This window comes from Labrus mixtus, chromosome 3 (genome assembly GCF_963584025.1).
Source record: "Labrus mixtus chromosome 3, fLabMix1.1, whole genome shotgun sequence".
Classification (NCBI taxonomy): Eukaryota; Metazoa; Chordata; class Actinopteri; order Labriformes; family Labridae; genus Labrus; species Labrus mixtus.
Genome location: NC_083614.1, coordinates 14,918,895 through 14,933,371, shown reverse-complemented (window position 1 = coordinate 14,933,371; position 14,477 = coordinate 14,918,895). Strand labels below are relative to the sequence as shown.

General features: G+C 41.3%; 1 protein-coding gene across 1 annotated transcript in view; it reads left to right on the top strand.

The window, feature by feature from the left end:
* Positions 1 to 14,477, top strand: part of cpamd8 (C3 and PZP like alpha-2-macroglobulin domain containing 8) — a 44,356-nt gene that overhangs the window by 14,281 nt on the left and 15,598 nt on the right. Inside the window, exons 21-31 of the mRNA XM_061033154.1 lie at positions 1,032 to 1,185; positions 3,228 to 3,358; positions 3,539 to 3,590; positions 3,767 to 4,065; positions 4,810 to 4,878; positions 4,973 to 5,129; positions 5,327 to 5,503; positions 6,973 to 7,054; positions 10,985 to 11,141; positions 11,550 to 11,624; positions 13,944 to 14,109. Of these exons, the coding sequence (XP_060889137.1) occupies positions 1,032 to 1,185; positions 3,228 to 3,358; positions 3,539 to 3,590; positions 3,767 to 4,065; positions 4,810 to 4,878; positions 4,973 to 5,129; positions 5,327 to 5,503; positions 6,973 to 7,054; positions 10,985 to 11,141; positions 11,550 to 11,624; positions 13,944 to 14,109 (1,519 nt within the window). The remainder of the gene's footprint in view (positions 1 to 1,031; positions 1,186 to 3,227; positions 3,359 to 3,538; positions 3,591 to 3,766; positions 4,066 to 4,809; positions 4,879 to 4,972; positions 5,130 to 5,326; positions 5,504 to 6,972; positions 7,055 to 10,984; positions 11,142 to 11,549; positions 11,625 to 13,943; positions 14,110 to 14,477) is intronic.

Genomic DNA, 14,477 nt, shown 5'->3' with positions numbered 1-14,477 from the left:
CTCCTCACTCTACCAGCCTTCAGTGGGAACCAGCATCAACAAGCAAAGTGCATGGGGAACTGAAACACATAGTCAAACGAGGGTTGAACTGCCTAACAATCAAAGAGATTTTTGAAAAGTGGTTCTATTACTGTAAAAACAATAAAAGAGTCTAACAATACGAAGAATAAAAAAGCCTATCTGTAAAGTACAGTAGATAAGTCAAGTCCACCTTTTTAAACAACCAAGTACAACTGCTGTCAGATGACTTGAACATCTGAACATTATACCACACATTGGAATTAGACAAAAACACTATATGTTTACAGTTAATGGTATAAAACATGCAAACCACCGTAATGGTCTGTATACCTGCATTCAGCAGAACCTGTGGCATATTATGGAAAAAGTGTTGGTAGGTAGGCTGAAGGGAATCGGGGATTAGATGTGGAAGCCAAAGGAAGCACAGGTTTGTAATACTGAGATTACCCTAGAAGTACCGTATGTTTCAGAGCTTACTTTGAAAAGCCCTCTAAACTCTGTTTTGGCTTTAAACGGGTTCATCCTGCACTCCACACAGATGACATCATGATGTTTGCAGATGAGCCTGTTAAATGGCCTGTGCGTGTGTTGCCCTGATGTCATGTTAGGTGAACATGCAAACCAGCGTAGCCCTTCCTTTGATGTCCACCCCAGCAACATGTGATTCCTATATTTTCTGCTCTGTTATTTACGACTTGTGGCGTGTGGATGAAGAACAGTTAAAAGATCACTCCGCATTACAGAGCCCTCTGTGAAAATTGGACGATGAGTGGAACATAATCCTTCAGGGAGCTTGAGAAGTATGAGTCAGACAGCATGGAAAATTCACAATGTGATTTAAAAAATTCTCCATCGCTTTGAAAAGCTTTGAGGAAAACACGCTATATGAGGGAGGGGTGTGCCACGAGAAATGATGTCATCTGTGGTCTGTCAGAGGAGATCAATTGCTTCTGATTTGTCTCTTCCTCTCCTCTCCCTTTTTTCTCCTCTTTCCTTCTTTCCTCTCGCAGGTTCATGTTAAAATCTCAGTTCCGAAAGGCATTAAGTTTGTTGGCCACCCTGGAAAGCACCACCTCACCAGAAAGAAGTGTGTGGCTCCTGGAGAGGCAACACCGACATCTATTGTGCTGTCTTTCACTGAACTGGGGTTCGGAAACATCACAGGTAACTTACAATAAACCAAGTAAATAAACAACAATCATAATCAGCGGGGGGGAAAGTATGCTTCATCTTTTGTTAACTTTAAGTATGCCACAATTGTAAAATTTAAACAGGGGGAACTTCTCTAAGGGTAAGGGATATGCAGATGCAAAGTCATGGCACTCCAGTCAATATATGAGCAGTTTGTTCTCGGGCAAGTGCAGAGAGTATAGTCCGACCCATCTCACATTCTTCACTCTGAGTATGAGCTCTTATTAAATGTTTTTTCAGGCTGTAGGGGTTGATGTGAAACAGTGTCACGGTGTTCTTACCTTCATCTTATCTTTCTCTCTTATTTATTGATTGAGTGTTTCTTAAGGAGATGTTGTGCAATATGGGTGATGTGCAATAGGCTATATGTTGTTTGTTGTTCTCATTGATATGTGCTTCTCTGTTTATACGTGGAATGTTGTTTGTTTCTATTGTTTTTATTTGTTGATTCTATCAACAAATATGTGTTACACTGGAGTCCAAGAAAAACTTCCCCAAGGGGACAGTACAATAAAGTGTATCCTATCCCCCCATCCCAACCCGTCCCGTCCCATCCCATTAGTCCTGTCCCGTCTTGTCCTGTCCCGTTCATCCGCTGCTGTCCTGTACCATTAGTCCCCTCCCGTCCCTGTCCCATTTGTCTCGTCCTGTCCTAATACCATGACAGTTGCAAGGCAAGGGTCATAGGGCAAATTAATGTATTTTAGCTCGTTTTCAGCCAATTAATTACTGTTTACAACACGAGTGAAATACATTTTGTCCAGACTTGCATTTAAGCTGCTGGTACACTTTAATTTTTACTGATAGGAATGAAGTAATGCGTCAACAACTACTAAAAAACAAGTATTTTAATGTCCCACAATTTCTGTTGCAGTCAGAAAAGAAGCAGCATTTTGATATTAAGGTATATCATCTAAATAATCCTATGATTCAATCGTGCTAGATCTTGGAAAATACATTTTTTGTTTTCTTTGATTGCCTGACACTTAAAAGATAGCAGCTTTCCACAGAGGCCTCAGTATGAAGCCTTACAAAAAACAAAAAGGCAAGCTTTTGACTTGAGTGATCTCTGCTGGCCAAGGAGCTGAGCTGTGTGTGATCTGGTCACTCACCCAGAGTTACAAACAGTCCCCTCCAGAGCGCATGTGAGAACAAAGATGGCCAGCAGTGGGGGAGCAACCAGAGCTGTACTGTGACAATCAGTGGCATGTTGATGAGTTTGCAGGTCACTGGCGGTCAATGGGCCCCCCATGGCCCCACTCCTAGTCCTCTGGCCCCTTGCGTTTCCCTTTCAGTACACACACACAAAGAGACACCACTGGCACGGGGCCACATTTCCAACGTGCTCCACAGCAAGTGAACTGGGAGTCCTTGGACAGCAATGTTTGTCCTGTGTAACGTTTGATGATGTCCACAAAGGACTCATCCAGGTGTGGCCACTTTTCATCAAAAACACTATTTTATGTATTCCCCAAATCCCTTAAAAGTGTGTCATTATCCTTAAGATATATACAATGTAACTTACTACATTTTCATTAAGATATATTTACCTTACTGACTAGACTGGCTAAACATTGTTAACCTGTAGAGACAATCTGCAGTTCTGCAGTACTTTTTCACAATAATTATTAACAGTTTGAAGTGTCAGAACCACCAAAGAGCTTTATGCGGACACATTTAATGGGATGGGATGGGACACATGTGCCATGGCTGAAGGTGACCTTTTTTGGCAACAGAACCAGAACGTCTTGTTCAGCCTAAGCGCCTCCAGCCCTACTATTTCCATTTTGTTTTAAAACAAGTGCTAGATTTAGATGTAATCAATTTAAAGAGTGAAGTGGGTAAAACCTAAACCTATTGTGTATTTGAAAAGGAATGCCAACTTTGCATGTTTATTTTTGCGTTGGTTAGGGACCTGGGGACTGACTTTGGGCAACTCTTGACAACCAAAAGGGTTGATATCATGACTCAAGTTGAAGCAGGAAAGCTGATTCTGGTCTCTGTTGGTCCTATAGCACGTGCGATTGCCTACAGTGAACCAAGCTGCTGTTCAGATGGACTCCAGACCGGCAAAACAGGCAACACTGTGGACGAAAGAAGGACCCCAATTGGCCTGGACTTTGTCCGCAGGACTGTCCAGGTGGAAGTAAGAGAGATTATATTTATCAGTGATATTTATCAATGATCATATGATAAAATATATTTCTGTATTCAATAATATGGGTAGAGTTGTGTTGAAATTATCCATCCAAACATTTTTTTTATTTTCCTCTTTTCATTTTCTTTCCTGTGGCTGTCTTGTCTCTTCTTCTCATTCTCGTTTAAGCCTGAAGGTCTGCCAAGAGAATACACCTACAGTGTCTTCTTCTGTCCCAACGGTCAGTGTGGAAATTAACATTCCCTCCCAATGAGAGATCACAGTTTTACCTTCTACCTTATTAGATTTCTAAATTTTATTTTGTTTGACCATACCAAAGGAGGAGCGGAGGTTGTGAAAATTGTCAATTACACCAAACCTGATTCGTCTGATGTGACTTACTTTTTCCATATTCAGAGAGAATCCACATTTCCACCCCAAACAAGTACGAGTATCAGTATGTGAAAAAGCCGGCCAAGATGAACTACTTCCAGGTGGCAGTGAAGACCCACAACGATGCACATTTTGCCCTCTCTGCCAGCCCCCATGACAGTGCAGAGATGCTGGAGATTGTGCTTGGCGGAAGGCAAAACACTCGCTCTTGGATCTCTGTGGGCAAGATGGGCGATCCTTTAGTCAGTGCCTCCACTTCAGGTATCCTCTCTTGGGACGAGTTCCGCAGCTTCTGGATCAGTTGGAAGGGAGGCGTGGTACAGGTAAGGCGATAGAGGGATTGTTTTTGATTATACATTAAGAAAATATATAAAGCTTTGGACATCCAACTTCCCTCAAAAATGCAGAGGCTACAGCAGAGACTTGGATTGATGGTCTTCATATAATATTGTAAAAAAATATTGACTGTTGTACAGATGAGCACACAAACCTTTCAATAGATTTGTTAAATCGAAGTGTGTGAAAAAGACTCAGCAGACCAGAGGGTCCGTGTGTTAGAAAGCCTGGCCCCAATTTTACGGGCATGCTTTCCTTAAGGTCAAGTTCAACAGGCTTACTGTATAGTACTGATGACACTCAGTGATCCCTGGCCTTTTGCTAGCATGGTATCCTTTGTGTGCCACACTGCTACCAAGCCCCAACATCAGCATCACACCTTTCACCAAAGACAGCAGCTTAAACCTTTTTTATAACAAGTCAATATTCAAGATTCAGCTTTTTTGGTTGAATGAGCTGTAGATCATGGCTTTGGTTTATTGTGATTAAACAGTAAAGCTCTAGTAAAAAGAAGAAACTGTGCTCTATCTGAGCCGGTACGTGTGTGTGTCGGTGCCTGTGTATGGGGACGAGTGAATCACACTGGCATCACCAACCTTTAGCAGGGGGACATGTTGGAGTTTTTACTATCTGTTTATGCTATGTTTATTCTGATTCTTTCAGGGAGTACTTGTTGTATGAAGAAATGAGACATAAACAAATGCTTTCCTAACCCTAACTCTTGTCCCCAGGTGGGCCATGGTGTACATCCATCCAATGAATCAGTCATCCTCCAGTGGGCAGGCCAGTTCCACGGACAGGTGTGACTCTTAATATCATTAATAATACAACATCCTATAGTTGCTGGACTCTGAATTTAGAGATCATTATACAACATTTTGTTTGTCTATCCAGGTGCGTTACATAGGCTTCTCGACAGGCTGGGGCTCAGTTGGCGAGTTTAAGATCTGGAAGAAGGAAGACTCTGATGAGAACCACAATGAGGCCTTCACTCTGGGGGTCCCACACAACATGGTACCTGGATCTGAGAAGGCCACTGTGTTCATGATCGGTAAACCTTTTTTTATGTTGGCATGCAATTACATGTTATTGTGTAAGAGTCATTTAATGACACCATACTTCCATTTAAGTCTTAAGCAAATCCAGAAAGCTTTGCTTTAAAAAGGGTACATTCCAATGAAAATAAAAACATACATTTTGAAGTGTGTTTTCAACTATGTGTGTGTTCTGTGTTTGTGCCTGTATTAGGGGATGTTATGGGGCCAACTCTCAATAACCTGGACAAGCTATTGAGGCTTCCCTTTGGATGTGGGGAGCAGAACATGATTCACTTTGCCCCCAACGTCTTTGTTCTCAAGTACCTGCAGAAGACCAGACAACTCAGTTCTGAGGTCGAGAATGAAGCTACTGACTACCTTCTGCAAGGTAAAGACACTGAAACTCAACGTCTCTAGCTTTCACAGTGACCTCAAAGAATAACATTTGAATGCAAACATGTCCCTAATGGGTTTAAGATGGCCTTAAGCTATGAATATTCTTGATTACTTGGTATTTAAATGACCCATTTTGTAGTACTTTGTTCATTTGATTTGCTCTCCATAATGTTTTGATAAGATGTCCAGAAAATGTATATAATTTAAATGTATGCATTTGAAACTTATTATCAGGAGTTTAATATAAAATCACACAATCGGTTTTCTTTGACTACTTGTCATGACAAACCTGATGTGTGGGCCACTGGGCAGATAATTAAAGACGTGTTTATCTGAAGCTGTGCTGCATTCACAAAATCTTGCTGACCTACCTCTAATTAGCCGACAGCTGTTGAAGTAGAGGAAAGAAAAGGGTCAATTATGTTCTCCGAGTGTGCCCTGAATCTCAACAAGTCAAATCCCTTCAGGCCTGACTGTCAAAAAAGTGACTTAATGCTGAGCGGAAGGAATGTTTCCTAACTCTTGGCAAGTTTTGCGTTGTTGTTGGGTTTTTCTGGAAACTATTGGAATGAGGTTTACCTTGGATAGCAGATTGTGTTTGTGGAACCCTGGGTTTCAGAGGAGCCTTGGTCTGGCTGGCAGTTAATACTTTGGATCACAGATTGGAACATGGATGTTGTTATTCAGATTTACCCGGACCAACCACTTCTCCACCTCCTCTGTTTCCCCCTCTCAAAGAATCACTCACCTTCAGTAACTCTTTCATGACTTTTTCAAGCTAAACCAGGGACAGGCAATCCTGCAGATGGACTTTAGAGAGTTACTCACAAGCCTTGGACAGGTTGCAAGTGGTTTTTACAATTCTAAGATCAGAAGAGAGATGAAGGTTGACATTGAACTAGCGAAAGGCTCGCTCCCTGCTTGAAAAATGCTTATTTATTTACCTATTTTGTCATGCAGTTGGACAATGATAAAAAGTGTATGGCACATGTTTTTTATTTCATTACAGTGTGACCTAAACAACCTGTTTGTATGTTATGTGCGCACCAACAACAAGGTCATTCTGAAACACTCATGGTATATTTATATATGCAGATTTTGTTTGTTCTGCACAACACAATGTTGGCTTACTAATGGTATAGTTTGATATTGTGATGTGAACCATGCAATATTTAATTTTTTTAGAACTAGTTTCCCTCCCCAGAAACAGTTACTCTGTCGTTCTTTGGGATAGATGTATATCTAGTTTAGAACATTAAATTAAATATTCTATTTGTATTGATTATGTCAAAAACATACCTCTTGCCCTTTATGCAAGTTTATCCCATTAATTACAGTGTGTGTTTTTTTACAAAGTCAACACCATGTCTCAGTGATGTAGTGACAAAATGTTGAGTTGAAGTCCTACAGACTCGACAGGTTCTATGTTTTCAGGAACATATCTTCTTTACCCCCATCCAGGCTACCAGAGACAACTGACCTACAAACGGCAGGATGGATCGTACAGCGCCTTCGGGGAGAGGGATTCCTCTGGCAGTATGTGGTAAGTCATGGTGGGTGTAGCTGTTAAAGTTTACTTAACTCATACCAGACTAACTATGCCTGGGTGCAGCCATATTCTCCAGCTTTAACTGGGACATAGGTTGCTGACAAAAGCAATGAAGCTTGTGTCAACATCTCAGCATGCTGATCTGAAATTAATCTATTGCTGTTTAAATAACTGGTGAATGTTTATTTCCTGTTAACACTCTCTGGTGCACGCAGGCAAACAAAACCATCCCATGATATTCATAATATATAAATCAATGCTCTTCATTGGGAGCTCCCTTGGGCATACCTAAAGTTGATTTATGAGCTGAGGTGGATATTATGATGTTAATAGAGCTAACACTGTGAAACAGCAGGTTATATAAACAGCAGCGGATCACAAACTAACTGCCAGAGTTTATTTGCAGTTAATCAGGGTTCATATCAGTGGCACTGAGTGGACTCATGCTGCTTTGGCCCCACAGACAAGCTTCTTATGCCAATATTGGAGACTGTGCTAGAAGTTGTCTGGAGCCACTTTTGCCAAATGGCTCTCTACCTTTTTTTTGACATTAACTAGAACATGTCAATGAAGCATGCCTCTGAATGACTCACTACCTGGGTGTAATTGGTAACATTAAACTTTGTTCTAAACTAAACTAGCTATTGAAAACTTCTCCTCTGGATGACTTTTAGAGGATATGATATAACAAGCAGTGTTTGGAGTTTTCTTTGGCACCCAAGGGAACAAGTGTGGGTTGTGGGCACAACTTCGGCGGTGAACTTTCAGTAAATCTGCATCAGACACTTAATGAATCCTTCAACAACATTTTTGCATCCAAAACAAGCCAAGCTTTGGTTTTTGTTCCAGGGTTCATGAGGAGAGTAATGCATTTACTACCTGCTTTAAAGAACCAGTAATTTAGTGTTAATGTATCTGGTTGGAAAAATTAGATAGATTGAATATACTGACAAGGGCTGGCAGTAATGGTTTGATGTGCAAAGCTGGATTTGTCCTGCACAGGGTGATCTGAAGGTTCACTGACCTTCGGGTTAAATATGCAACATTCCCACACTAAATTGCCTAAATCAGAAAATTACTTTATTCCAGTAGTTTTAAACGTAATGCCTAAACCTCATCCCTCTTTCAGCCGCAACATTCATTCACAATTTGTAGAACAAGTTTTCTTTAGCAATGTTTCTTTCCATCTTCTTCCACTGGGTATATTAAATTACAAGTTTCCTATTTCCCAACAGACAAAGCTGAATCATGGTGTAACTACACACACAAAAAAATTCTTCTTTTTTTTTTCACAAACTTGTCAATCATGCTTTCCTCCTTTAATAAATATTCTCAAGAGCGGGGCAGTATTTTTTTTTTTCATTTCCCTTGAGAGTCTTAGTCCTTGCCTCTACATGTTGAGGCTGGCATGGCATTTGTGTCTGCCCAAAGACTGATCTGACAGCGTTAGCATAGTTGGGGGGGCTGAATACCAGAGATGAAAAGAACTGATATTTGCTGCTGTATTTACCTTATAGCTCTTACCAGCCCTGGCCTATATCAAACTGTCAAGCCAATATTTCTCTTTTTTGTTTGCTGTAGCTTGCCATTGAGTAGAGGTTTTTATTTGTTAAATTAATTATATTATAGGCTTGATAAAAGGCTGTCATCCTCTGACAAATTACAATTTATAGACAAATGACCAAATGTTTGTAGAGTAATGATGCTGCTGTAAGACCGTAAATGACTCCATGGTGGGATGAATAAAGGTTGATCTTATCTTATCTTATCAGCCACAGCCATTCTTTTTACTGGTGTCTTTTTTTAAGATTTATTTTTGGGCTTTGATCCCTTTTATTTGATAGGACAGAGGAAAGAGTAGGAAATCAGGGAAAGAGAATGGGGTATGACATGTGGGAAAGGAGCGGCGTCAGATTCTAACCCTGGCCATCCCAGGATGGAGGCACGACTAAACTGTTAGGCCATCTGGAGCATTTACTACTGGGTGTCTTGATAGCATCTAATCAATACTTCTATCCTGTCATTAGTCGTGTGTGATCCTTTATGTTTTAATAGAGTAACAGTAAAGTAAAAACTAATCTCTATATATTAGTGGCTAGCTGAGGCATTATCTGTGTGTAATGGGTCAAATTTAGCTGCCAGTGTTACAGTATTGTCCATATTTTTGCTTCTTTTGGACCTGATGTACTAGCCATTTGATTCAAAGTGAGTGGCATCCGTATGTGAGATGAAGATGAGATTCGCACTGGTATTAGGAAGGTTCTGGATTTGGTTTGGTTGTCTTGGCTGACATGCCTCTACAACATTGCATGGAGGTCTGACAATGACAACGTGCCCGTGGGATAGCAGACTGGAGTGGTGATTTCCCATTTTTAAAAAGGAGGACCTGAGGTTGTGCTCCGACTACTGGTGTATTACATTATCACGCTTCTCAGCCTCCCGGGAAAGTTGAAGGGGTTGAGCTCAATGTCAGCACCTCCAAGTCTTAGGCCATGATGAGATTCATGGTTTGTGTCAACAGTAATGTAGATTTTTTTGTAGTCCTGCTGACAAACTAACAGCTACAAAAACACGAGACAAAGAGAGGTGAAACACTTTGTCCAACTCTTATAGATCCCCCTTTCAGCTTTCAAGCATTATGCTTTATTATGTACCCTTATTGGTTGTCTTAACAGAAACCCTTTAAATCTACCCTTTAAAGCATCAAGCTGGTGAGGAGTAGCTCAGAGATGGGGTTTTGAACAAGAAGGCCAGAAAACAGCAGAAGAAAGGAGGAGGCGGGGATCCGTAGAGGGTGACCCCCAGGAACGAGTGGTGGAAGTTAGCTTGTCTACTGATTCCTTACTTCCTCAAACTAAATAATAGCTACACTTTCCCGTACCAGTCTCCCTCAGGCCTGTCATTTAAAGCCAGTGACACAATATTACTTAACATTAAAATTTACGGCAGGCTTGCGGCTACATCCCTAGTTTTACCTCAGAGAGGAAATAACATCTAGGTTCCAGCCAGGGAAGATTTAATGTTTCGCCTTATGAGAGCAAGGTTCTGTTTCTTTCCTGCTCATCTCCCCTGGTGCTCATTCTTGGATTCCGCTCTCACTTATGAGCTGTGTTGAGAAACTAGAGCACGACCTGTTTATTTATTACCTCATTTCCATCCTGTGTTTCTTTCGTTGATGGTAAGCAGCTTGCATCATCCTATAAGTCGTTGTGGTCAGGGGTGCTGTAATGGAATGCCTTGCTGCCATCACTGAGGGGTTGTTGGCCAAAGACTGGAGCTCTCGATCACTACCGGGAGGTCTGTTGTTTAAGGATGAGTGTGTGTTTATTAGCTCAGCCATGTCCCCCAGGGCTAACCTTGGCCTTTCTCTGTGGTTCCTCTGGTCCTTCTTCGTCATGGCCAACAAAAACCACTGCTCATAAACTTTCAGTTGCACTCCCAGGCCAGCTAGATTCACAACCTTCATCCCTGGGATCCCTGCTTGTGTAAGTTACAGCATGTTTTTTGGGGAATCTCCAATGGAGAGAGATACTTGATTACCCTGTGTGAGATTTCAATTTCATCTTTCAACACTCATCTGCTCCCCTCCTTCCTCTGCTTCCTTTCCTTTCTGTTGCCTCAGATCTGTCAGTACATACTAGTTCTTTCTCCCTCTATCTTTGACAAAAACATCCCCCCATTAGCATTTTTCTCTACCACAACCCCTCACCTTCTGTCAACAGATTGAAAGAGAGTGAGTTGTTAGAAAACTTCTCTTGCCATTGAATAAATGATTTCCCTCTCAAACTCTCCATAGTTAAGTGTATCTGAGGGATGTGCCGGCACATGTTATAAAGGATCTCCTTCCTCTTTCCTCTCCCTTCCCTTTCTCTAATCAACCTTTATCTTTCTCACCCCTCCAACCCCCTCCCTTCCTTCCTCTAGGTTGACAGCGTTTGTGCTGAAGTCCTTTGCTCAGTCTAGGGGTTTCATCTATATTGACCCTGAGGAGCTTTGTGCTGCCAAGTCCTGGCTCATCAAACATCAGCGAGATGATGGCTCATTCCCTGCCATGGGACGCATCCTCAACAAAGATCTGCAGGTACATGCTTGTGCCTTGATGGATTTAAACTAGCAAATCTCAGTGGCATTATATGTCATCAAAGAGAGATCGAGATGAGAGATTTCTTATTACACCCTGAGATAATGATAATACAGATTGTGTCTGCCAGGATAGCATTCCTATGATCCCATGAGTCTATAAACTTTGTTTTCAGTGTGTTCATGTGTCAAGTATAAGATAACTCAGACCACCATCTAAGATCGCTTGAGAAGATCTGGAAATTACATTCCCAAAGAAGATAAATAGCCTAAATATTTACACTAGGGGAACACTGAGGGCTCAGTGTTTTGCACTAACATCGGTATTACCATGGTGGGCATTTTCAAACACGATGCAAACAACATGAAATTAACTAAAAGCTAATCTTGTTGCCTTTTTTATTTTCAGGGAGGGATCCATGGGAAGATCTCACTTACAGCTTATGTGGTTGTTGCTCTCTTGGAGACAGGGATAACCACGGAGGTATGTCACTTCCCTCTCTACCCACTTAGTACTAAAGGGTAGAATGAATGTTGGAACTTTTCCTGATCACTCGCCCACAACAGATGCAAAGGTACAAAAAAATAATTGACTTATGATGACAGCTGCTTTAAGGGAGGAAACTTTTTAGTAAACAAGTGCAAAACATGCACTACCTGTCCCTCTTGCACCACTTATTCCTGTAGCCCATCCAAGCAGCCTGCTGTGAAATCAAGCCCAGGTCATGTGTGGACCTATCTCTGCATTCCTGATAGCTGTGAAGATGGATGTGCTGGCAGTCAGCCTACTCATATTTGTTATGCCCCAGTGCTGCTCTTCTAATACCTAATCATGTTTTGGACTACATCAAAAGATTTATCCTGACATGTAAAGACAATTATGTTCTGGAAAAGACACCCTTCCGTTGCATTCCTTGCTATCTTGTTCTGTTTTTGTCTCAGCTTCTCGACTTTCTTTCTTTTTTTGGGGCGTAATTTAACTTTATTTTGTCGCTAATAGTCATCTTCACTAATCAAATACTGGCACTATAGCTGCTGTTTAATCAGTAAAAGACTTTAGAAAAGGGAGATGTTACAACATAAATCAAGTAAAATCCTCCTTAAAATGCGTTGCTCACTCTGACAAGATGCCACTGAACCTCTGATTGTTTTTGCCTTTGATCTCTCCCCCTGTCCACATGGTTGACTCTTTCTTTAGCATTTCCTCTCCCTGGCTCCTCTCCACCACCCCTGCTATCTTATCTCAAAGGTTTTTTTTTCTTCTCAGTGTGTCCCTTTACAACTGATAAAAACTGACAAGGTATCCTTCACATCAAAGCAGAACCTTCAACCCCACTCCAATTTCATTTAATTAAAAGATGACTGCTGCAATTACAGTGAGTGGCTCTGGAGGCCCATCATCTCATGGATGAGAGAGAAGGTCACATCTGCATGAGATGAAAGTCAACTCTCCACTTTTTAATGGCCAAAATGAACGCTTGTTCAATAACTTCAACCCAGCTGAGGAGCAGTTGAACAAGATGGTGGTTGTGATAATGGCATGTGTGTTTTTGTCTGTCAGTGTGTGTAAAGGCATGCCATTGGTCCGGTCATATCAGATTATCTTGATGAGGAATATGAATTGTGCAGTACAAAATAAAGACTAGCATGAAAGAAAAGGTTTGCACAGAAAAATCTAAAAATATGCTGTACAAATCCAGCCTGTAGGCCTATAAATAATGGACAAACCTCTGTGATGTCACACATTGGTATATTGACTGCAGTTTTAATGCCTTGAGTCAGCATTTTGGCTGCCGCCATGTTTGGGAGGATCAGAAGTGATTATTTAGAGACTAGATGGTGCTGCTGGAGTGTAGCAAGAAGTTACCAAACATAGGTTGTCAAAGCTAAACAGCCCGTGCTTTTTCCTCATTCACTAGCTGGATACCGAGCTAGTTAACCATCACGTTTCCCTCACAATGTCATTATATTTGTGGAGGTAGCTAGCTACAGTCATTTATCAGACGTAGGAAACTAAAAGAGCTTGTGAAGAATAGCAGATTTGCATCCCAGCATCTCCTGTGGGTGTGCCACTGAAAACATTACTTGGTAACTGAAAATAACCTGTCTTTTTTCGTCAGAAAAGCCTGTTGTCTTGTTGAAAAAGCCAACAGCATTCCTGACTGCTCTGGAATAGCACATAAATGAATGTATCAGAAACACTTCACAAGCTTACGTGCCAGCAGTCCACATTATTGTACAACATTCTGCACAACAAAGCCTTTAATAGGAACAATATGATGAACATGCCCCTAATTATACATAACTTTAAGCTTTTTTGTCATCCATCCAGGTTAGTAATACTCAACTTTGTGTAGTTGTCTTGGTTACAACTATTAGATATTAAAACAAAATGTTTTTAACATGTTGTAAACCCTTTAAGTTCTGCTATACAATTGAATACTAAATGTGGAGTCTTATTGGGATTGACTCATGTTTGTAGCCAGCCTAAAGTGGCCACAAGAAGAACTGCAGTTTTGACTTCTTTCTCATTTGCTTCAAATCTCTTGGTTTCTGCTTGAGCAAACAAATGTTCTTTTGACAGTGTTAATATGAAAACTCCACAAATACTGAGACGGGATTCGGGAAAGAATTTTCAAATTTTCAGTTTCATTAGCTGAGTCACTCCTGTATATCAGAAGTTGTACTGCAGATATATACATCAACAACCAATCACAAATCCTAAAAAATTAACATTCTGTACAGTATGAAGCTATTGAGCAAAATCTTTATTAAAACAATTTATGTGTCGCCTCTGGCCCAGGAAGAGAAAGTTGCAGTGGCCAAAGCCAAGGATTTCCTGGAGAGCAACACCTACTCTGCTGATGACCCTTACACCACGGCCCTGTCTGCTTACGCTTTGGCTCTACTCCGCAGCCCTTACGCTCCGCTGGCGCTGCGCCGCCTAAACCACATGGCCATCACACAAGGTACTGCAACAGTACAACAGCACAGACCTGTCACCGCCTCTACCTTGAGGCTCCTTGTGGTTTAAACAAGCAGTCAGGCACAGGTTCTATGACAGAAGTACGGTAACTGTAAAAAGAGCTGCTGATGTCCACCAGCTTTCATTCAGTCCACTCCTCCCTTTCCCTCTCTGTTTCTTATCTCACTGTTGGGTTCCTCTGGCCATTTCCTTCTCTTCCCCTTGACTGAAGCTTTCTGCAAGTTTTGGCAGATTCAACATAATTTAGGGGGACACAAAATGTTTTTGCTTGATCACAATAATTTCTATCCCCAAGTGTAATGAAGGCACAGGGTTTGTCTGCATAGCTGCTAAAAGATTCACACAGCTAGG